General features: G+C 45.1%; 1 protein-coding gene across 9 annotated transcripts in view; it reads left to right on the forward strand.

Annotated features, from left to right (window-relative positions):
* The window catches only part of FRMD4A (FERM domain containing 4A), a 353,071-nt gene that overhangs the window by 246,223 nt on the left and 84,388 nt on the right, over positions 1–22,460 (forward strand). For all 9 annotated transcript variants that reach the window (XM_079304345.1, XM_079304340.1, XM_079304339.1 and 6 more), the window contains exons 3-4: positions 14,702–14,796; positions 21,681–21,773. In XM_079304345.1, the coding sequence (XP_079160471.1) occupies positions 14,702–14,796; positions 21,681–21,773 (188 nt within the window). The remainder of the gene's footprint in view (positions 1–14,701; positions 14,797–21,680; positions 21,774–22,460) is intronic.

Here is a 22,460-nt window from a genome sequence, read left to right on the forward strand (position 1 = left end):
CCAATACAAGGGATAAAAACTACCACACAGCTGTGGAAGGACCTGTGAAGGGAGAATTTTTACACTGGGGCATTTGAGCCTCTGAAAAGTCAAAGTTAGTTCCTACTACAAGTGAAACATCTCTCTTGTTTTATCACAGAGAATGAAAAAAACTTTTGCCTGCCCATATTCACCTTCCTCAGAGTTTTAGAAATCACATTAAATGAGATTATTCTCACCACCCTCATGTATGAAGTGCAAATCTTTCCAAAAGTGCAGCCCTTCAGCATTAGAAATTATAAAGCCATTTACTCCTTGCCATAGAGCAAGTTTTGGGGCTGGTCCACAGCCACCTGGTAGGATATGAGGAGGGAGAGGGAGATGAGAGAGACCTGTCACCCAGGCAGTGTGACTGCTGGCCAGTGGGCAGAGATGCCTTCAGTTGCCAGAGGCCATCAAGACCTCCAGCATCATTTTCTGGAAGTGTTTGTGCTTCCAGCATCTGCCAGCAGCAGGCAGATCTCCAGGCTGGCCCAGCTTATGAGTCTTTGTCACTCAATGAAATACCCTGGGAACAGCCTCTCTGATGGGCTTGCCCACACTGGGATCTGTCCTGCCTGTCCTCCACACTGGGTGTAATGAAAGCAGGAACAGAAACAGTTGTCTAATCACTTCCATCTCACTTTGCAGTGAGGATGTGTCTGGGTAAGACCAGAGAGACATTTTCTGGACATTGTCAAGGAAGCTTAGCCTGTGCCTTGCTAGTGCATGGCACACTTGGACACCTCCCCATCCACAGGACAAGGATCACCCCTTTCCAGAAGCCAGGCTGCCTTTATTTGCTTTCTACCCCTCCTGCTTAGAAAAATTCCCTCAATTCTCCATAGTCTCCAAGCTTCTCCTTTCGTGGTTCATTACATTCATTGGCTAATTCTGCTATCACCCCAGTACATGGGTCATCACCCACATTTGTATGCACGTCCAATTTCCAATTATTTTCTTAGTAGCTGTTTATCACTAATAGAATTCACTGCCTGAATTCTCTCCTAACCACTCTGTTTCATTTCTTTATTCTTTCTTTACAGAAAAAAAGGCTATTTTTTTGTTTTGTTTTAGTATAAGACACTCGCTATCTCATCCGGTCATTCATTTCACCCTTCTCCTTTATAATGGAACTGGTTTATTACCAGCACTTCTTTTTACAAATATCAGGGGAAATAAGCCTTTCTTGTTCTCCCAGTAATTCCTATGGTGAGCAAGAATTATTTTGCTTTCTTTTCTTTTTGAGTCGTGGCCAATTATAATTTTTCTCCATTGCCTCCTCCTTCACTTATGGGGGTTAACTGTGACATTGGTGAGCCTGGAGTCAGGAAATGAAGCCCAGCATCCTTGTTCCATTTCCATTCACCTTCAGGGGTGCCTATAAGGCCTTAGAACAGAGTTGGGAGGAGGGAGGACTGGTAGGACCGTCCTGATGTGCACCAGGATGATCCATCTAGAAGAGGAGACAGAACTTATTTGTGCCCAAAGTTTCCCCATTGAACCTTGATCTGCTCTTTGCAGTGTCCTCTCCCTGTCCTTCTGCTATTAACATGGACAAGTGCTGGATGTGGTGGCTGCTGTGAGTGACAGAGGGGACCACTCCAGGGGATCCAGGCAGCTTCCAAGGCATGCTGAACATGGAAACCTTTGCTTCTTAGGGACACACACTGAAGCTGACTTCATACACAAACTCTAAATACACAGACTCAGTAGGGAAGACTGCAGAGGTGCTGAAAGCATCTGTGCTTCTGCACAGGTGAAGTTTCTGAAGTTTCTGTGCTTCTGCAGATGAAAAGCTGTTGATTTTTTCCATTCCCTCTGAAATAATGACGGTTCTATTGCAAACCTAATACTTGGTTATATCTTGCATCTCCTGATGACTCAAGATGCAAAGTCTCCTCTTGGGTGCTCACTCAGAGTGGAGGATCCCTCTGTCTTACAGGACAGGTTGTATGAGACCCTGCCCATGGCCCAGCAGAGTCAGGGGCCAGTCCCAGACACCACTCTGCTGAACCTGGGGACCACACTCAAGCACAGGAAATCAGACTACCAATGGGGTAGCACTGATTTTCTGTGCCTTGGGAGCATCTATACCCAATGCATCACACTTTTACTTGACTTCAAGGTTAAAGCAGCTTCCTTAGCTATCCCATTTCTCTCCTTCCCTGACCTCTTGACTGCCCATAACATCTGAGCTTTGCCATCAGGCAATGAGCAATGTAACCAACATCTGGCAAGTGAAGTTCAGCCTCTCTCTCCTGACCTTCCCAGGGGAAGAACTGTCTGTTGATGTGTAGTATTTTCATAGCGTGATTTACATCTGAGTGTGTTAAGCCAGAAGCTTCAAAACATTGTGGTGTTCTTAATATAGCAACTGTGCAATATGCACAGATAATTAAACTGATGAAAACATCCAGGAAGACCAATGTGCTTCAACTCCCAAGTTCCTTAGGGGAGGGAAATACAACATTGTATGTATGGAGAATCTATTGGTGGAGTCAGCTCTTTTGACTGCATCCCTAAGTATGAGTACAGATAAAGAAGATGAATGCACAAAAGCCCACTATGCTTCTGCAGGCATTCACTTTCCCCAGTCTCAGCAAATGAGGATGTAGCTCTTGTTAAGTTTAATTCATTTCCCTGCACTCACAATTGGTGTATAAAATAAAATAGGATTACTTAATCCTATGCATCCAACCTAGCACTATTATTTACTTTATTTTATTAACATTAGGTTTGCTAACAGAGGGTTTTTTAAATAAATGATTTTAATGTGTTTAGAAAATGTGCTACAAAAATAAGCATTCACTTAGCTTATTAAATATTTTCAGCCATGAAGAAATGACTTTGAGGGAGGAGGGAAATAAACATTCTTATTCAGGAGAGATTTTTAAAAAACAAACAGAACATAAGAATGCAGCTAAGCTAGTACGTCTTGGGAAATTATTTTTCCTTTTCCACATCAGCAATAACAGATCAAGAGCATTTCCAAGCACCAATTTCTGTAGGCTGCATGAAGGGAGATGGACATTTCTACAGTTGATTTGAAACTGGATGAACTAGAGCGCTTCAGAGGTTTACAGTCGAAAAGATAAATGGATTGTGTGAGCTGTCCAATTTCATTATGTGCCCTAGCCAAACTCTTTCTTTAATGTTTGATAGAATTATGATCAAATATTTCAAAATAAAAATGCTGACCTCTGTAGAAATTGTTGTTGACCTTGTCAAGGTAGGTTTAATGCTTTAAAAGAATACCAACAATCTCTCAGTGATATAAAACTTTAACAGACACCACCAAATCGAAATATATATAGAAGGCAGCTGGTTATTCACACTGGCAGAGTGCTTATCAAGCCCCATTGTCAGCTGAGTGTGAAATGGATTCCTGCCCAGAAAGCTGGCTCTGAAGCTGGCTTCTTGTTCAAAGTTTGATTTGCCACATGGGATACAGTCAGATGATTTAAAACACAATTGACTTTCTTGCAGCAGTTGACTACCCTGATTCAAAGTTATACACGTCTCCAGAAACTGAAAGGCAAGTACTCATGAAGACCCAAAATCCTTTAAGCTAAACATTTACAATACTGATTATCTGAATAAATCTGTCACATACTTTCTTAAAGCAGGGCACCTCACTTCCAACCCAGAGTGCTGCACAGATTGCCATATCTGTGTCTTTTTCTCTTTGCATTAAGACTTTGAACCAAAGCCCTGCACACAAACCCTCTTAATTCCCCAGCATATGCAATTCATGTCTTGATCTGCTTCAGTTTGTATTAATTTAGCACCAGCCTCCAGTTGGAAAGCTCCCTGTAATCTGGCCTCTGTATCCATCACTGCTGCATGTTACGTGCAAAGAAAGGTGAAAAATCTGAGCCCCCAGTTCTGTGATAAAACCATGAGATATGTTTAGTCTCAGTAATATCATTGTTTGCTTAAGTTGATTACTGATATTGACAATGAAATTCATCTCTGTTGAGGGGCATCTTCTACAGGTTAAATGCCTTTGTGTTGAAAAATGAGACTTTTCTGACTCTTTGCAAGGATGAGGGAAAGAAGAGTTTAATGGTAACCCAGGTTTCTTTGAGGCTGTGGGAGCTGATTTGCTATGGCCTTCTTAGGTCATACTAGTGCTGATATAGCCAGTGCTGCTGAACCACGGAGTTCCAAGTGCCAAATACACCCAGTCCCAGTGACCTGAGACCAGCTGGACTGGGAGAAGCTGAAACCACCATGACCTTGAAAGTTGTGGTTTGCTTTAAAGCACAGATGCTTCACTCCACTGCTTGTGTGAAGCTGATGGCCCTAAGCCAGTGCCAACTCCTCCTGTGTGGGGGTGCTTTTCCTCTGCTCTGCTGATCTATCACCCACATTTTTCTCATTTATACATACAAATCTTGTAGATGCTTCATGCATGAGGAGATGGGAAGCTACCAAATAGATCACTAATAGGTTCAAGACATTGAGAATGATTTAAAGGGCTGAATCTGATCATCATAGATGGGAATGGCTTTTCTTCTGCTCCAAAGGAACTGAATTTGCTTGAAAGTTGCTTGTTTGGGTCCACATAAGTGAGAAACTTTTTCATGCACCAGTCCTTCTGAGTTAGTGCCTCATATGTCTTCTCTGAATTCCCTGAAAGTTTAAACAAATCAGAACTATCAAATTTGGGAAGTATTTTCTTTAAAACTGTGTTAACCCACAGCATGCAGCTCCTGATGATACTATAAAATTTTTCATGGAGTTAAGAATAGCTTCCCCAAAACACAGTATTTGCTGAAGTAAGCACATAGCAGAGCAAGCAGCCAGCCAAGCTTGTCTTCAGGAGTGTCTTGTAAAGGTCAAACCAGATTTGATGTTGTGTTAGGATTGGGGAGAAATCCAAAGGAAGACAATAGAAGAAGGATCTGTTTCTTCCAATAATCCAGAAACAAATCTAGTAAGTTTAAATAAAAAAAAAATAAAAGTTACATGTGCAAATTGACTTGGGGCAACTTTTAAACTTGCTTCAGTGATGTTTTCATGGCTGATTAGATGAGCTGGCAATGACTTTGGCAGTGCTACAAAAGCCATTTTTACATCAGTCAGCATAAGGAATTCCACACTTTCCATCAAATCCCTCCAAAAAAGAATTCTGCTTTCCCTTCCAATCCAGTTTTGCTTCTGTGGTTGGCCAGATCTTCTCACTCAGTTCACGATCCTGGCCACAGTTCAGCTGGAAAGGACTCGAGGGTGGCTTGAGTCCTCATACAAGGTTACTGTGCATGGTCTTTCCTATGCTCAGAAAGATATCCCAGGGGGATATGTGAGGATTTTGACCACTTTCTCTGAAAACCCTGTGCAGAAAGGAGTGTTTGTGCATGCACAGATCAGCACCCTGGCACACAGGAGGTACAGTGGGGACACAGGACCTGGCACAGATGCTCCATGACAGGGATGTGCATCAAACCTTCACACCCATTCTGCACAGCTCAGAGATGCAGACTCTTGGGGGATCCCAGGAAGAAATACTTCACAGTATTCTTCACAGTGTGCTGCTCCTGCTGGCACCCCATGCAGTCAGGGCAGACTGGGACATCAGTTTGAATATCAGGCATGTCAGACACAGCATCCTTTCCCTCTCCCCAGCCCTACAGGAGACAGGGCAGATTGTCATGCGGGATGTACTGCACTAAGGCACCAAATCTCCTTGTACTTCAGCTCTGTGGACAAAAAAATATGTGATCAGAGCCAGGGCCAGCCCCAAACCTGGGGTTTTCTTTCTGCCACCCTCAGCGCATCAGCCAGGCTCTTTCTTTAATGTGTGTGGGGACATTACTGTTCCCAGTGGAGACAGAGAAGGGATGGAGTGGGCAGAGGGCTGAGGGAGGGAAGAGGGAGATGCTGAGGCTTTTGTTGTGGCTGACAGAAAGATCTGAGCTTGAAGCAGATTTCCTGTCCCAGTACCAGCTGCAGCTGGCTGTTCTCTTTGGATGCAGTCACCTGAAAACTCTGCTGGAGTGGTGGGATGATACAGATGGCAACAGAGAGGAATGGGGTCACTGGGCATTGACACAGACCCCTTCTGAATGGGGGAAGAGAGCAGCTGCCTCTGCATCAGACAAGAAAGGGAGGAGGGATGCTAGAGACCCAAAAGTGTCTTTTTCATCCCACCAACCACTTCTCATTTTGGTTTTGACATGAATTTGCCATGCAGACTTGGCCAACTCATGCTTTTTGCTTTCTGTGACTGCAAAATTATTTAAGCAGATTCCCATTGCTAATATGTAGGGGAATTAGTGAGTATCAGCAATGCCTTCTGACTTAAGACATGGAGTTTCAGGTATCAGCTGAACCCAGAAATACAGCTAGCTGTGAATATTTCTGAGGCAACTTGTCAGTAGGTTGTTTCTAATCCTTTCACCAAACAGATTTTTTTTAGAAAACTTGGGATTTTTTTTTGTCTATTTCTCTCTGACCCTAATAAATCTTAATTCCCACAACTTGAGGGTGTTGATTTTCCAAGAAAAAAACGTCAGTGGCACTCTGTCACCACCCTCCACATTCCCGAGGCAGCTGCTGGAGGCAAGTTGTCTCATTTGCTTATGTAAATGAAGAAAAGAGATTTTTAGAGCCAACCACTGACTCTGGGAAGGAGGTGCTGCCTGTGCCAGCACGAGCAATGCTCCTGCCACCAGTCCCCAACACTGACAGGGTTCAGCTCTTCTGTGATAAAAAATAAGGCGCTCCCTCTCCAGGCATTTTGCATTTCAATGAATAATTTTTCACCCAACTACATCCCAGCCTGCTTTGATTATGTGCACTCCATATATTGACATAATAACGTGGAGTTGAGGAATAGAGGATCTCTCCCATAAGGGGAATTGCAGCCCATAAAGCCCCAAGCCTTTAGCCTGAGCAGTTTTGTACAATATTATTACTCTGTCTTCAGATGACACAATGACCAAAAGGGCCATTACTGGGTATTTACAAAACATTGTATGGAGTAACTTTGGATTTTTCTATTCTTGAAAATGTGTGAAATGGGTTAAACAAGAGGATGATAGAGCTGTTGGCAGACCCAGTTTGACAAGAGGAGAATTGCAAGTGAGGGACAGTTCAGTGGCCCCTGGATGAAAGAATTCTGTGTTCCATGTAGGAGGAAGCAGGGGAGGGAAAGAATTACAGTCCATAGCTATGGGGCAATGCACTGCTTAGTGCACACGGGTGAGTGTGGAGCATTTGCTGGCTTTCAGCAGATAAGGATGCTGGCCAGTGGGTATCAGTGCCCTGAAGAACAGACTCAGAACACACAGGGCTATATGAGCTCCTTCACTGTCCTTATCTCTGGTGTTGGATGATAGGGTTGTGCTTTCAGCAGATTATCTAATTCATGGGGAGGACCTGGAGTTTGCTTCATTAGCAAATGCTAATAGTCAGTGGAGGGGAAGAGCTGTGCGTGAAGCACAGTTTGGCACTTTCATTTCCTCCTGATTACACAGCCCAAGGCTCGAGCAGACCAAGGAGAAGAGCTATTCCCTGCCTGGTAGAACTGTGCTGGGCACAGCCAGGGGAGGAATTGCTCTGCATTCATGCAAACTGCTCCTTTTCCACCTCACCTCTCCTGCTGATGGACTGGCAACACTGCACGCATTCCCCAGCACACATTGCGACTCAAGCCACCAAAAATATATTTTTCAAACATTCAACCTCTGAATGTTGAGCAAAACTTGACTAAATCAACACGACTTGAGAGGCTGGTTTGAACTAAACACACTTTACAATCCATTCTGCAGAAACCAAACCTGCTCACAGCTAAACACCAGTGGTTTGAGTCCTGGAGCCTGTGCCTGGCCACAGCTGGGTTATAGCACAAAATCAGTGCTGAGCACCAGTCCTGCAACCTCCAGCACTGCAGCACTTGGCTTAGCAGTGCCTCATCTCTGCATTCTTGTGCTGTACTGCACTATAAATCCCTCCAGAAGGAGACAGTGGATGGTAGCAGTGTTTTTAACCTCAATGAGTGAGGCATTGCCTGGTGTGAGTTGGGTACCTGGTTCCCACAGCTCCACATCTGTCTGTACTGGATGGATTTGGTGGCACATGCCTGTCCATATGTTGAAACTATACATTACCCAGAAACCTTCTGCTGCAGAGAATAAGGGAGAAGCTATGACATGGGGGAGGGGGAACAGATAGGCTTGTTTGACAGTTAATAAAACAATGAAATATACTTCGTGTGTGCCTAAGTTTCTAGGGACATTCCAGCAGCTGCTAATACCATGTCATCTGTTTTTTATTCATGGCACTGCTGGACTGTGGACAGATAATCTCTCTCTATAACTCACTCATTTCTAAGCTTAATGGGAAGCTGTCAGAGAGAAACATGCCTCTCTGCCAAAAGTGGGCAGTCTGTCTTTCCACTGGGGGAACACATGATTTCAGAGTTCCTTGCTCTGCTCAAATCTCAGTAACATTGTCTTTTAATTATACTGAATATTGAATACTGGGATGCTTGTGTTTCTGCTGTATTTTCCATGATGACTGATGAAACAGCCCATTCTGTCTCTGTCAGAGAAAGAGGTGCTCCATCCCTCTTTGTGACCCTCCTCTGGACCCATTCCAACAGGTCCATGTCTTTGCTGCACTCAGAGGTGGGATCAGCACTCCAGGTGGAATCTCACCAGAGCAGATTAGAGGGGAAGGATGACCTCCCTTGACCTGCTGGCCATGCATCTTGTGCTGCAGCACAGGACAGGTTTGGATTTCTGACCCTTGAATGATGAATCAAGCCCAGCTTTTCATCCACCAGACCCCCATGTCCTTCTCCACTGAGCTGCTTTCAACCTCTGCATTCCCCAGCCTGTCTCTGGGGAATACCAGATACCAGATGTATCTGTGTGTTGCACTTGACCCTGTTGAACCTCATGAGTTTCCCATGCACCCACTTCTCAAGTTTGTACAGGTCCCTTTGGATGGCATCCCTTCCCTACAGCTTGGTATCAAGGTTCTCCCAGTCTATAAGAGATCCTTCCCCCCTGAAGGCTTCTTCTTCCTTCTCCTCCCATCCTGTGGCTAACACATGCCCATAACATGTCAGTATTACCACTAAACCTGTGTGACAGTGACTGTGGCTGGTGTTAGGAGGCACCAAAATGGGGTCTCCATGCCACCTTGAGCAGCAAAGTCTTGCTCTACATCATCTGTATCTCACATCCTCCTTTTCCTCTTTTCAGCACTGCTGAAAGGTCCCATGAGCAGACCCCAGTCTGCTCCTGCAGTGGGTACAGTAGCCCATATTAATGAGCTCATGCTAATATGAACTCATCCAATAAATACATCAAATACATACAACTCTGGGATTTAGACATTGAATCAGTTTGAATCATCATTCCTCATGCAGCTTCCCTTTCCCAAGGAGCTCTCAGGCTTGTCCTTCTCCTCCCTATTTGCCTTCAGTGCTCTCTGTGCTCTGCTGCTGCTCAGGGTAGTTGCCATCGTGTCTCATTGGGAAGAGTCACCTGTAGAGTGCCTCTGTGCAGAGATAACTGGAGTGCATGGAAGAGACACCCATCCCTGGTGGTTAATTTGCCAGTGCTGAGTGCTCCTTTAAACAGAGGCAAGGAGATACAAATAGAGCTTGTACACGGTGAGCACTGAAGTTTTCTTGGTGTAGTTTTGTAGTTTTTGCAGCACAAACTGCTTCTGTAGTCTAGGGTGTGGTGTGGGCTCTTTAAGCAATGGGAATTGCAGGGAGGCATCCATTGGAGTGTCAGCCAAGTTGATCCCATATGGACCATCTTGCATTGCCTTTGGTGCTTTTTCATCATCTTTCTTCATGGCAAGTTCAAGTCACAGAGCTGCTACTAAGGCTCAGCCCTTTCCCTGACACCACTAATAAAGCTCTCCCTTTCTTCTAAGTCATTATTTGAACAAACTTCAGCTGTTTTAGAGGGCAAGGAGGGAATGAGTTCAGTGCTTCAAGCCTGCAGGATTGCAAAGAGCCCCAGCCATGTGCTTGTTGTGCTCCTCACTGCTGAGGCTTTGTGGATGCCTGGCATTATCATTTCAGACAAACCTCTCTGGCATGGCCCAGGGAGCAGGGAAGGGTGTCTGGGCCATTCTGCTAATAAGGAGGCAGCTCCTAATGAGTCCATCTCTGCTCCCCTACCTCTTGAAGAGGGGAGGAACAAACCTCAGAGTGCTCTGAAGTCAGGCTTGACTTCACAGCAGAGTTGTCTGCTCTGCAGAGTCTCAGGAATCTCCTGGACAAGGTTAAGTGCCATCATACCTGGCAGAAGGATCCTGACATATCAAGTTTTGCAGAAAATGTCAAGTTTGCAAGTTCAGGAAGTCCAGGCTGCAAAACATAACTTTTCCCAGGCTGGAATAGGATTTGGGGAGTACAAGTAGGGATCCAGAGCCAGGAGGGCACTCAGGTTACTGCCCTGAAGAGAAGCCTCAGGGACTAGGTTTGGCAAATAAGTGGCCAGTGTCTGTGCCAGACTCACACAGGAGTGTGAGTTCCTCAGCCTTTCCTCCTGGCAGGAGTAAGCACTTACCAGAAGCAGACACTTCTTCCCCAGAGCCTCAGCTCCAGTGTGCTGGGACCACAACCAGGTCTCTGCTGATTTCTCTAGTAACAATAGCAATTGATTTACAGAACACTGTTCTTTACATGCCTTTCTGCAAAGAGGGTCCCATAGCAGGAGGGAGCAGAATGAGATTCCCTGGCTGTATAATGCTGGTCTGATAACCTACCACACCAGCAAAGCATGTTCACCCCTCACTGTCCAGGCAAAGGATTTGTCCTGGTGTTCCCCATCCCAAGTTCAGGCCAGCCAGCTGCAGCTATGACAGCCCCACAGGCTGCTTTTTGTGATCCACAATACACTGAGGATGCCAGGGAGGTGTAGGTAGGAAGGGGATGAGGAGCAGCAGAGGCAGAGGGGTCTCCACACCTGCTTGGGCAGCTCACAGGACAACACAGTCCAGCTCTGTAGCTCTGCATCATTGAGGACAAGGTTCAGTTTCTACTCAGAATGCCACCTGCTACCCTGATTTATTTCTGTGGGATGTACAAGGTGCATCTTGCTGACCATTCAATTGCATTGAATCCAGAAGGTCCCAGGCTCACCTTCTGTTGATTGCTCTCAGATTCCAGTGCCCATCTCCTTCAGTGTGTCTGTGACGGAAGTTTTATTAATGCAAAATTTTCCCTCTGGAAAATGAAGTCCAGAAATTAATAATAAATTAAAACAACTTGCCACAAGCATTGCTGATGAGCTCTTTGTCTGCAGTGCTCAGATGAAAGGAGGTCATTGCTCAGCCGTTCCCCTCGCGAATGGCAAGAAGATTAACCGCTAACATGGAGCCGTGGGACTCCCCTGGGACAGGGGGACAGGCTGCAGCTCAGCTTCTGCCTGCCTGGCTTTTCCTGCCTTATCCCTGCTCTGCAGGTTTGTCTTGAGGAGTCTTTACTACCTGGAGAAGACACTTTCCTCCCTTCCCCTCCAAACACTCATGCTGGCTGTCTGTGTTGGGAGGACACCCGAGCCATTCCACTGGAAAGGACAATAACCTTGCAGAGCTTAAGGGGAGAGTGGAAGGTAATCTTGGAGGGGACTAGCAGGGCTTAACTTCACTGCCATAAGCCTCTCCAGGGACTGTGGCCCAGAAACTAGCCTGGCACCACTCCAGTGCTGGGTCTGCATCTATTGTTCTTTTTCCTTATCTCGAGAGGCAAAGGGTTATCCTGCCTTATCTTCTACCACAGGCTTTGGAGGAGGCCCCACTGCAAGGGTATTGGAAATCGTGCCCCTGCTGAGGCTCAGGGGGCTGTGCTGGGAGGGGAGCATCTGCTTCTGGGCAGGAGACATGGGAAAGCTGTCACACCATGCTGACCACCTCTCCTTGGCTTTTTCAGCCTGGTCTCACTCAGCAGATATAAGGAAGCAGCAAGTTGCATTTGCCCATCCTGGGAAGGGTGGCTCAAGGTAGCTGGTTTTGGGTGCTGTCATCACTTGATAGCTGGGAGTGGATGCAGCAGTGGCAAGGGAAGTTGAGCATCACTTCTCTGTGATGTGAACAGCAGAAGGGACTTTCTCCCTTGTCCAACATCCACTGTGGCAGTGTTGTGTGAAGGATCCATAACTTCTCCATGTCCACAGGCAGCATCTTATACATCAACTGTTTATTGTTCTGTCCTGCTTTCTTGCAAAACTCAACCTTTAACTTCCATGTGTTTAACCCAGCCTTGGGAAAACTGCAGGGTTTGAGGCATGATGTTTGACCACTCTTTCTCACCCCTGCCCTCTCAGGTGGGACACCCAGCCAGGCTGACTGATGGCTCACTCCCTTGCTTGGCAGCACAATCGCTCATTTATTAAATTACTGAGTCATGCAGAGCACTGGGCACCAGGCAGTGACAGCCACACAGCAGTACATTCAATCATGGGGATGCTTGGATTCACCTCCACCAGCTGTCCCCACCATGGCCTTGGCCATGGAGGTGTCAGTCCTGCCATGCATTCCCACCCCTCCTCTTGTGGCAACTCTGAGCTGGGAAGAAATCCCTTTCTGATGCAGAGAGAATTTGGCCCAGCCAGAAGAGAAAGGAGCAGAGACCCTTGGGCAAGGACAGGGGAAAAGCAAGGATCCAAACTCAACATTGACATCAGGAAACAAACCTCTCTTCCTCTCTCTCCTTTAAAACTTGTGCTTATTTGTCTGTTGTTAAGCTGAAAACCCACCCAATGCCCCACAGTAACTACCTGCATTGAGCCTGTGTATCTCTGAATTCAGCTGGCAGTCTTGCCATACTCTTCATCACAATATTTGTGTATATCGTAAGTCAAACTGTAGCTTGTTTTTAAAATGCTCTGACAAAGAGAGGTTCATCTTACAGGGGACAGGGATGCTGCAAAGGTCTGTTCCACCCAGCATAATGCCAGGAAGGAAGAATCTGAGGAGCCTCCAGTGAGACTGGTGTGGCTGGTGTGCTCTGTGCTTGGGTCTTTGATAGGATTCAAGGGGACAGGAGATCTGACCATGGTTCCATGCCTGCTCCATTTATCTCTGAACACCCTTTGGGATCTTGTTCAGGGTCAAGGTCAATGCAGGTGAAGGTCATTGCAGTCACCAGTGCTGTCATAGCAGAGCCTCCAATGGTTGTGCCTGAGAAATCTGACTTGGGAGCTAAAACGAAGCTGGTTGCATCCTACCTATTTGTTATCTGCCAGGCTGTTCCTCCTACACAGCAGCTTCTCTCATATTCATTCTGAGGCTGCCTTAAGCCAGAGCTGCATTTAGGCAGCGCTATTGCTTCTTTCTTTGTTGTCATGACCTAGAAACCCCCCATGAATTGGATGCCCCCACTAGGGAAGGCAGAAGACTCTGTAATGCTCATATAAATGCCTGGAAAAGATACTGAGAAATAAGTTTGTCTCAGCTGTGTCAGATAGTGTGATAGTGCTGGGTTTAGGAATATTTTCAGAGAGTCTAAGCCTTATGAATCTGTTTGGAAGTTAGGTACAAAGCAGGGTTTTTCTACTATAGCTGTGTTTGTGTTTATAGGATGGAGCAGTTGATTATAACAGCAGGGTTCTCACATCCCTGCCACCCGTTTCTGCACAGTATCATAATTTCACCTCCATTTAACAACAGGTTCACGTCTGGGGTAACTGACTCAGCTGCTTGGCAGATTTGTTGGGGCAGTCAAGCCTGCAGACAGTTTTATTTTCACTGAGGTTTGCAGCACAGAGATTTGTAGATCAAATCCTTATAAGCAGACCCTAGGGAACACTGTTGGGATCTCTGACCCCAGCTGTGCCAGTGCTGCTGTAACAATTGCAGCTCTGGGATCTGGGGTTATTACAAGGCTGCAGTTACCTGGATCCTTTGTGCCAGTTTCCTACAAATGACAGTCAGGACAAGAGCTGTGCTATTGCCAAGGTTTCAGAAATTTGGTTGGAAAAACCACTGCCCAGCAGAGCAGATGAAAATTCAGGCAGGAGGCAGGAGAACACATTAGAGTTAAAAGACAAATAAGGTTTTACAGAAAAGGTGGTAATGAACCATCCTCTGTCTCTCTGAGCTTGACTTTTATTGTTTTACAAAGAGTATTTTGAAAGTGTGTGCGGCTTTTCTGTGTTTCCTTCCACGTGCCTAAATTTGAGGATGTATATCTATACATGCTTATCTCTATATGACAAGCAATAGTGAATGGGAAACTATTTAGTTCTGTCATTTACTTCTCATTTGGTCCCACCACATCCTATCTTTTGGCACTATGTATTTTCTTAGTGTTATGAGCATATATCTAAGCTGTGTGAGAGAGAGTGGGTGTCTGAATTGTGTTTGCAAAGGCCCTTGATAAAAAGCTTTAACAACTAAAATTATCAGAGAGGCAGGAGTGGGCTGGTCCTGGTAGATTCGAGCAGGCAGGCAGCAGATCATCTGTCTGCACAGACATTAAGTGCTGAATAGGTCAGAATTGCCAAGTTTTTACTATTTACCTAGGAGGGAAACTACTGCTCATTTCAAGGAGCTAATGTTCCTTGCAGATTTAGCATGAACACCAGAGGGAACATAAAAGCAACAGCTGTGGAGCAGTTTCAAGGATAGTGTTTTCCTCCTAAAGCACAGTGCAGTTCTATCCAATTCTCCTCATTAATCACTTTCTTTCATTTTTGTTTTTCAGCCAAAGCTTTTGGCCAAGGAGCTGCTTGACTTGGTGGCATCTCATTTCAACCTGAAGGAGAAGGAGTACTTTGGAATTGCATTCACAGATGAAACGTAAGTGTGAGAAATCAGAGACCTAAGAGGCAACTCTTGCTAACAGAAAATATTGGTAAAAACGCTGTGTACACCAAGGTCCTAGACCAAGGTCTAGGGAGGCATGGACCAAATTACCACAAAATTTGAGTTTTATTTCAGGACAGGCCATATCTACCCCCAGATTAAATGACAAGAATAAAATTTGCACTGGAGAAACATTAAAGGTCTGCCAAAGGCAATGATTAGTCCCAGACTGTGACCTCTCAGTGCTACTGCACCACCCTGTTACATTTTTCCAGCTGTTTTCTCTCAGGAGTAACACCATCCTTGGAATATGGACTGTGTCTTGTATAGACATCTACCCACCTTGGTTTGCAGTAGGTTTTTTTCTTTGTATGTTAAACAGGAAGAGGCTTCCAACACCTAAATTCTTTCCAAAAAACCAAGATTTTCAAGCCAGTGCTGTTTCCCCAGAACAGCTGAGTCAGCAGTATTGCTGTCGTGAGCCAGTTCCTCTCTCCTGCTGAAGTGGCAGGGAAATGTAAATTATCTGCTGGAATAATGATTCAGGATTGGGCAATCAGAAGCTGCTGGATAATTGCACAAACATATCTGCATTCATCTCGGCAGCAATCACCCCTCTAAAGTCAATTCCTTTGGCAAGCACCTGCCTTGGACAGCCTGGGGCCATCTCAGGACACAGCTCCAAGGATGCAGGAATGCTCAGCAACAGGCATGTGCAGAAGCAGGACCCAAATCAGATGAGATCCCAGAATCCATCCCAGCTCACTGACATGAGTAGCTCAGCCCTGTAGATCTGCAACCCAATACAAATGAATGAGACTAATCCTCCACGGAGAAACAGTAGGAGGCACTTGCCTTTTATAAAGCAGGAAATTGCTCCTACCACAGTGTTTATTCTTGGAGAGAGCAAGTTACTCAGTGGGTGCTGCCTGAGAGGCACAGGAAAGCCATGCAGGGAAGCCAAAGAACACTAGGAGATGAAAATGTTCCCTTAACAGTCCCAAGAGCACAGCTGAGAAACAAGGCAGAGCTCAAACTGTAACCAGAGAACAGCTGAGCAAGATCCAGCTCTCAGTTCAGCTGGGTGGGCACAGGGCTCCCCTGGGAGTGCAAGGGAAGCTAATGAGGAGGTGTCAGCAATTAGAGAGAGCCCAGCCTCCCCTAGAAATTCCAGGTTTAACTGGAGCAAAGATCTGAGTTAGCAAGGAGGGGAAGTGTGAGAGCTGACAGAGGTTGTCAAGGCAGAGCTTGAAGTCACATAGCAGATGCAGATGGATGTGCACTGTCCAGGCAGGATTCAAAGGGTTAGGGGATGGCATCCACTCACTTGGTCACCCTTCAGACCTGTAGATGGAGCAGGATGCTTTTTAAGAGATGTTCAGCCAGCCCAGATGAAAGATGTGGGGACACCCCCTCTAAATCAAGGAAGGGCAGCCCAGAAACAAGCAGTAAATCCCAGCTGGTCTGAAGCTGGTCTGAAGCCCTTCTGCTGTCCCATAGCAACTCTGACATTGGCACTGAGGCTTCTTCAGTGCTGTGAAAATAACCCTGACAAAATTATTTTCTCTTCAGTTGTAAAATAGTTTGAAGAGAGTTGGCACAAACAGCAATTGTTTTATTTGAGTGAACACAGCCAAAAAATATACTTGGGGCCTTGGGAAGAGTATTGGAAATAGATGTCCCAAGACAGCTTCAGAAAATAAACTAGGTTGTCTATACCACAGATCTTAACCAGCAATGTGAAAGGGAAGTTTGAAAAATTCTCTTTCTTCAAAAAGTAGTAAAAACAATTTCTTAATGTGTGTTTGCAGGCACATAACCCAGAACTTTACCTAATCCAAACCAGAAATGTAAAAAGAAACCCTTTTATTCTGGGACACAGACCCTCAGGGACTTCTTCACTCTCCACTGAGTTTCCATGTGCTTTACTTGAAGGGGATTCATAACCAGCTAAAGCAGAACAAGCCTGGTTCATAAATGTAGTCTGAGGTTGGCTAAATTGCAAGTTTAGAAAGAAGAAAAGCCACTAAAGTATTAAATCAATTCTTCTATTTAAGAGTAAAAGCTCTATGAGAGTAATTTATTTAGAAATTATTTGGACTGGGGATTTCCATTCATTAGTTGTGCTCTATCATGACAACCTTAGAAGAAAATCAATAGGAACAACCTTTGCGTTGGCAACTTAATAGTTTCTTGTGATAATATGGGGTCATTACTGCATTCAGCGTGACTAAAATTAGATTGTCTGACTATTATGGAGGGGAGAATAACGCCTCCTGTTTTAATGATCACAGGGACATTTGACACTGTGAGCCATTAACTGTGGGAGAGCAGAGGTCAAAAGGGTGTCCCTGTACAGCACGAGGGGCTGAGCTGCACAGGAAACCAGAAGAGCAATATCCTGCTTGATTAGAAGTGAAAAGAGATGGGGAAAGAGCTTGGGTTTTAGCTCAGCTGGTTATGAATCTCCATTAACCACCCTTTCCCTTCGTGTCACCTCCTCAGCACTCACTGAGAGCGAGTGGCCAGGATTAACCTTCTGTTCACTGCACACTCCTCATCTGGGCCATGGGCAATTTCCACATCCCTTATTTATCCTTAGATCTGAGTCCCCTGCTCCTCTGAGAGCTACCAACCTTTGCATCCCACAGCTCCCCACAGAGCAGGGCAGCACCTTTCCCTGGAACACCCTCTCATCCCTGGGAGCTGGGGAAAGCCTACTCCACCCTCCAGCCAGAGTGAGGGAGCAGGTGTCCCACATCCTGGTTGAACAGCTGGTCCAATGGAGTGTGCAGCTCTCAGAATAATGTCCTGCTCTGACACTAGACCAGTTCCTTTATCACCAAGTCCACTGTGTTGCAAAATTTGTGCAGTTAAACTCTTATGGCCCTGTGAGCTTCTCAGCCCCTTCACAAGTAATTGAGAAAATCTGTGAGCTTAAAGGGTTTTTTGTTTCTGTTGCAATTGATGGAAATAGAAATAGTTTATATGGTTTCTATTATGTGAATTGGTCTTTCTCAATGTCTGTCAAATTCAGAATGAGTCTGACACTGAAAGGGTGTGAGTTGGTTTATTGGTCCAAATACCTTTATAACACAAATCAATGTGGATCCACTTTTCAGAAAACTGGACACTAAGCAGTAAAACCATATAAACAGAACCACCTGGAGGCAAAGCACTCATTGATGGGCCACTCTTTACTTATAAAAGAAAACAGAACTACTGCACACAATCAACAAAATGGACCCTGGGCACCAAAATCCATACTCAGTCTATATCCTAAATGGACCCAGGTCTTTTTTCCTAAAAGTGATTATGTGGTTGTTATTGACACACCAGTTTAACTGCCAACAGGAGTACAATCAACAGAAGAAAATTATCTGACTTCCAGTATTCAACCTCCCTATAGGTCCCCCAAAACTGTTTGCACCATTATTTCTGAATACATTGATAGAAATATCTGAATGAACAAATCGATGGTGATAATGAAACAAAAGCTACTTTGTGTCCCTAATTGAACCGTGAAGGAAATCCAGCTAGACATGGACATGTATGAATGGGATCCCAGTGCAAGCTGCCTAAATTGGTCCATGAAAACTGTCAGGATTACTACATGCCTAGGGCTATATGCCCATACTTTTCCCTGTCTTACACAGGGTTGTGCTCCATGAATAGTTCTGCTGACAACAGGAGGACAGATTCCAGAGCAAAGCATTTTGTGGTGCAAACCAGAGTTTGGCTCCCTGATAGTCCACATTCACAGGCAGATACCAGTACTGCTCACTGCTGCTGCTCTCTACATGCCACACATGCATGCTTGAAAACAAGGAGTTAGGTGACAGTCTGCAGTGCAGAGCCCTCAGCGATGAAAGATTGTAAGTAGTAATTGAGTACAGTGAGCAGTTAGCTCCTGGCAGGGATTTAAGTGACCTTTCTCCTCTGAAGGAGCTTTGGATTTAAGCTCCATGCAGATGAGACTAATGAAACTCTTCAACCTAAAAACTTGGTGGCAATTAAGTGTGTTATGCAGTACTCAGAACTCAGTGTATGTGTGCAACATAAATGTGGAACTGGTATGCATATGCTATGTATATATGATCATACCAACCAGTTTCTCCTGTTAAAATGCAACAAAAATGAAATGAGAAAGTCTTTCCAAAATAATAAATACCTTGAAGTGATTTTTTGTGCTCTTCACCATGGCTTCTCAACCCTTCCTTGTGCACATTAGGCAAACCCAGACATTGCTGTTGAATAAACATAGAGATAGACAGTAAGTCCATTGTCAACAGCTCACCCTCAGTGGGAACTGGTGTGTAACACTATCAGCTGCTGGTGGCTGCTGTGTTGGTGATACAAATGCAACTGGACAGGTTCAGCATAGGATGTCAGGTTCAGTGTGGCTTTTCCTTGCTCTGACAGCATTTTGTACCATGGCCTACATGGTAAATGCTCAAGTTGTACTTAGGCTAGGAATGGGTGAGCATGGCTAGTTTCAATCCCATGTGTAACTGTGCCCTTCACAGCTAATTTCAGCCTTCCTGAGGCCTGTTAAAAACAACATAACAGCACTTCATGACCAAAAAATAGGTAAAATTACAGATTTCAAGAAATGGGATGCAGCAAGAAAGCTAGAAACCTCTAGTTTTTTGGATACCTAGACTGAGAATCTTTCCATGGGGGTAATTTTTTGACAGCCTGGAGCATCTGCCTTCCAAAAGCCAAACCTTGTTAAAGTACACACCTGTGCTGAACAACAGAAAATGATGCATGGATCCCACACTAGCATGCCAGCAGCAGAAATGATGTGAGGAAATCCCCTGCATCTTGCTGCATGCCCAGCTATGCATCCTGCCCAGAGCAAGACCAGTTAGTTCCTACATCCAGATGAGTTAATATGGCCATCCTCACCCTGATCCCAGGCTGGGCAGACTTGTCATCAGTCTGTGTACTGCAATGGAGATACATGGGGTGAGTAGTTTGGCTTGAAAATCTGCATTATATCACCCCTTTCCAGTAGCCATGCAAGTGCCCCTAACACACAGTATAGGCTGCCCTTCACCTAAAGTGAAAAAAAAAATAGATAAAAAAAGATTTTAAAACTTTACCTAGAGAAAAAACTGTCTGAAAGTTAAAATATCTTGGAGAGAAACACATGAGTGTTTAGAGCAGGGGATAAAATAATATTTGTTCCTTTTGTGCACCAAAAGATGTCCAGGATGACTCTGAAAAGTCCCTGACTCACGTGCATAATTGTACCTGGTTAAGACTTGGTACTTTGCAAAACAGATGCAAAGGCTGCTTAAACTGAATGCCTGGCTTCTACATGGCAAAATTTGAGAAGAGCTTCTTTCTTGACATATTGACCATGAGAATGATGAGTGGAACCCACCAGTAATTTAGAACCCTTGGGTCAGAAGCACCGTGCTGTGCTGCCCGTCCTCTTCTGCACCTCCATAAGCCAGGGCAGAACACAGAAATTCCCATTGAACCCAGCTGATTCAAAGCCTCCTGAAAGTGATACTTTCCCCTTTGTTTATTTTTCTGGGAAAAATGGAGGGGGGGGGGGGGGGGGGGGGCAGGGGCTGTAAATCCAGGGATGTCATTGCTTACTTTCTAAAGGGGCTTCTCAGTTGCCCAAAGCACATGAAATCCCTTGTGAAAGCTGAGTGTGTTTGCTGTACATAAGGTACACGTCTAAGGCTTGTGGCCATTCTAGAAGGTAATTTATTGGGGTTTTTTAAAGCAGACTCCTTTCCTTTTATTCATTTTAAGTAGAATGAAGAATTATTCTTGAGGATTATCATGAGCTGGCAAATAGGCACTAGAACAAAGCTCAGGGCATCTGAGTTCCATTTCCCGCTTTATTTGCTGCAAGATTCTCCCCCACATAATTTCAATTCTCTCTCCCCTTGCTTGTCTAGACAGCAGAGTACTGAAGGCAAGGGCTGCCTCTCCCTCTGGGTGAAATCTGGTCTGACTGAAATCAACAGCCAAAAGCTTGCAGGGTGCAACCCTAGCATCACTGAAGGCAATGGCAAAATTCTGTCCAGCTTCAGTGGGGCCTGAATGTCACCCTAGGTATTTCCACAGTGCCTAATTGAACAGGGCCTTTATCTCAGCTGGGGAGGGAGATGCCCCTGTAATACAAATAATGGTATTTATAAAACACCTCTCACGCACACACAGCACTCTCCAATGTGGGGAACGTGACAAAGAACAGAACTCCTGCCCAGCAAAGCTTCCAGCAGCAGGGCAGGAATGGATAAATTATAGGAGAAAATAACAGCGACAGGTACCATCTAGGCGAAAGAAAAGCAGCATGTGGTAATTGTAGCTGGAACGCTTCATGGAGCAGCTGTTTTTCAAGAGCTCTCTGAAGGAGGAAAAAGGAGGTCTGGGCAAACCTAGAGAGGCTATTGCAGGCATGTGGGTGGTAAATAAACTGTCTGAGGCTGTAGAGTCAGATTTAGCCTTGAGTGAAATACTGCAGGCGTCGTGGAAACTCTTAACCATAAGGATTTCTAATGAAAATCTTGACAGACTTTTAATGATACAATTGCTCCAGGGGGCTGTAATAAAAAGGTGAAGCTTATAACATTTTGGGCTGTCCTAATAGCTCAGTGCTGCCAGCTTTCACCCTGACAGATTGAACTTTAGCAGTTTGATTCCCAGACTGAAACACTGCCGGGATGATACCGCCTCTGCTCCTCAAACATTTATTGTGTGTTTTTCAAATATCATGCAATAGCCCAGGGCAAATAGCACACATTTTAGTTCACATTTTGGTTTGCATTTTGTAGCACCTCAGACCTCATTGCTGTGAGGAGTGAAAAGCTCTTTGGTGCCAGGCTCAAAACTGTCTCTTCTCTTGCCAGGGGACACTTGAACTGGCTTCAGCTGGACCGCCGGGTGCTGGAACATGACTTCCCCAAAAAGTCAGGACCAGTTGTTTTGTACTTTTGTGTCAGGTAAGTGCCTGATGGCAAAGCTTTCCCATGGGATGCAGCTACAGACAGCCCGTTTCCTGGAGGCCAGGAAGTGAGGCTGTCAGTTCCTCAGAAACACCTGTGGGCAAACAAACATTTCCACAGAGGTTTCTTTTGAGCTCTTTGCTTTGCAAACTCTTCTCACTCAAGTGTAAACGAGTAGTAGCCACACCAACACCCACAGCTGTCCTCAGGGAAATGCTGTAAGAGGGCCAGATCAGATGTATGTATTTGCACTTCTACTTGTGGGCTTTGAGATAGAAAATCCAAGCTGAGTAGGGTGGCAGAACAAAGCCCTCCTTCTGCCAGGATAACCCATTGGAGCCAACAACCTGCAAGGTGAGCCATCAGTTTCCTCTGGGTTGTGCCCATAATGTGCATTCTGTCAGAGACCAAATTAATCTCTGTACAGCTCTGTTATATTCACCTTCTGAACTCAGTGCTACAGTGAATTACCCACAAATAGCAAATGATGCATTTTATGGCAGCCAGTTGGTTTCTACATGGCTGGACCAGACTATAAAAGTTTTAATGAAGATTATGGAACTTTGGGAGCTTCAAACTTCATCTGGGATTTTTACAAGGAACTGTTAGTGTTTGGAAGCTGCTGGAAGCTGCCAGTGCTCTTATGCACACAGAGCCTTTGCCTCCAAGAGAGATATTTTCTGA

The sequence above is a fragment of the Erithacus rubecula genome (assembly GCF_903797595.1).
Source record: "Erithacus rubecula genome assembly, chromosome: 4".
Taxonomy (NCBI): Eukaryota; Metazoa; Chordata; class Aves; order Passeriformes; family Muscicapidae; genus Erithacus; species Erithacus rubecula.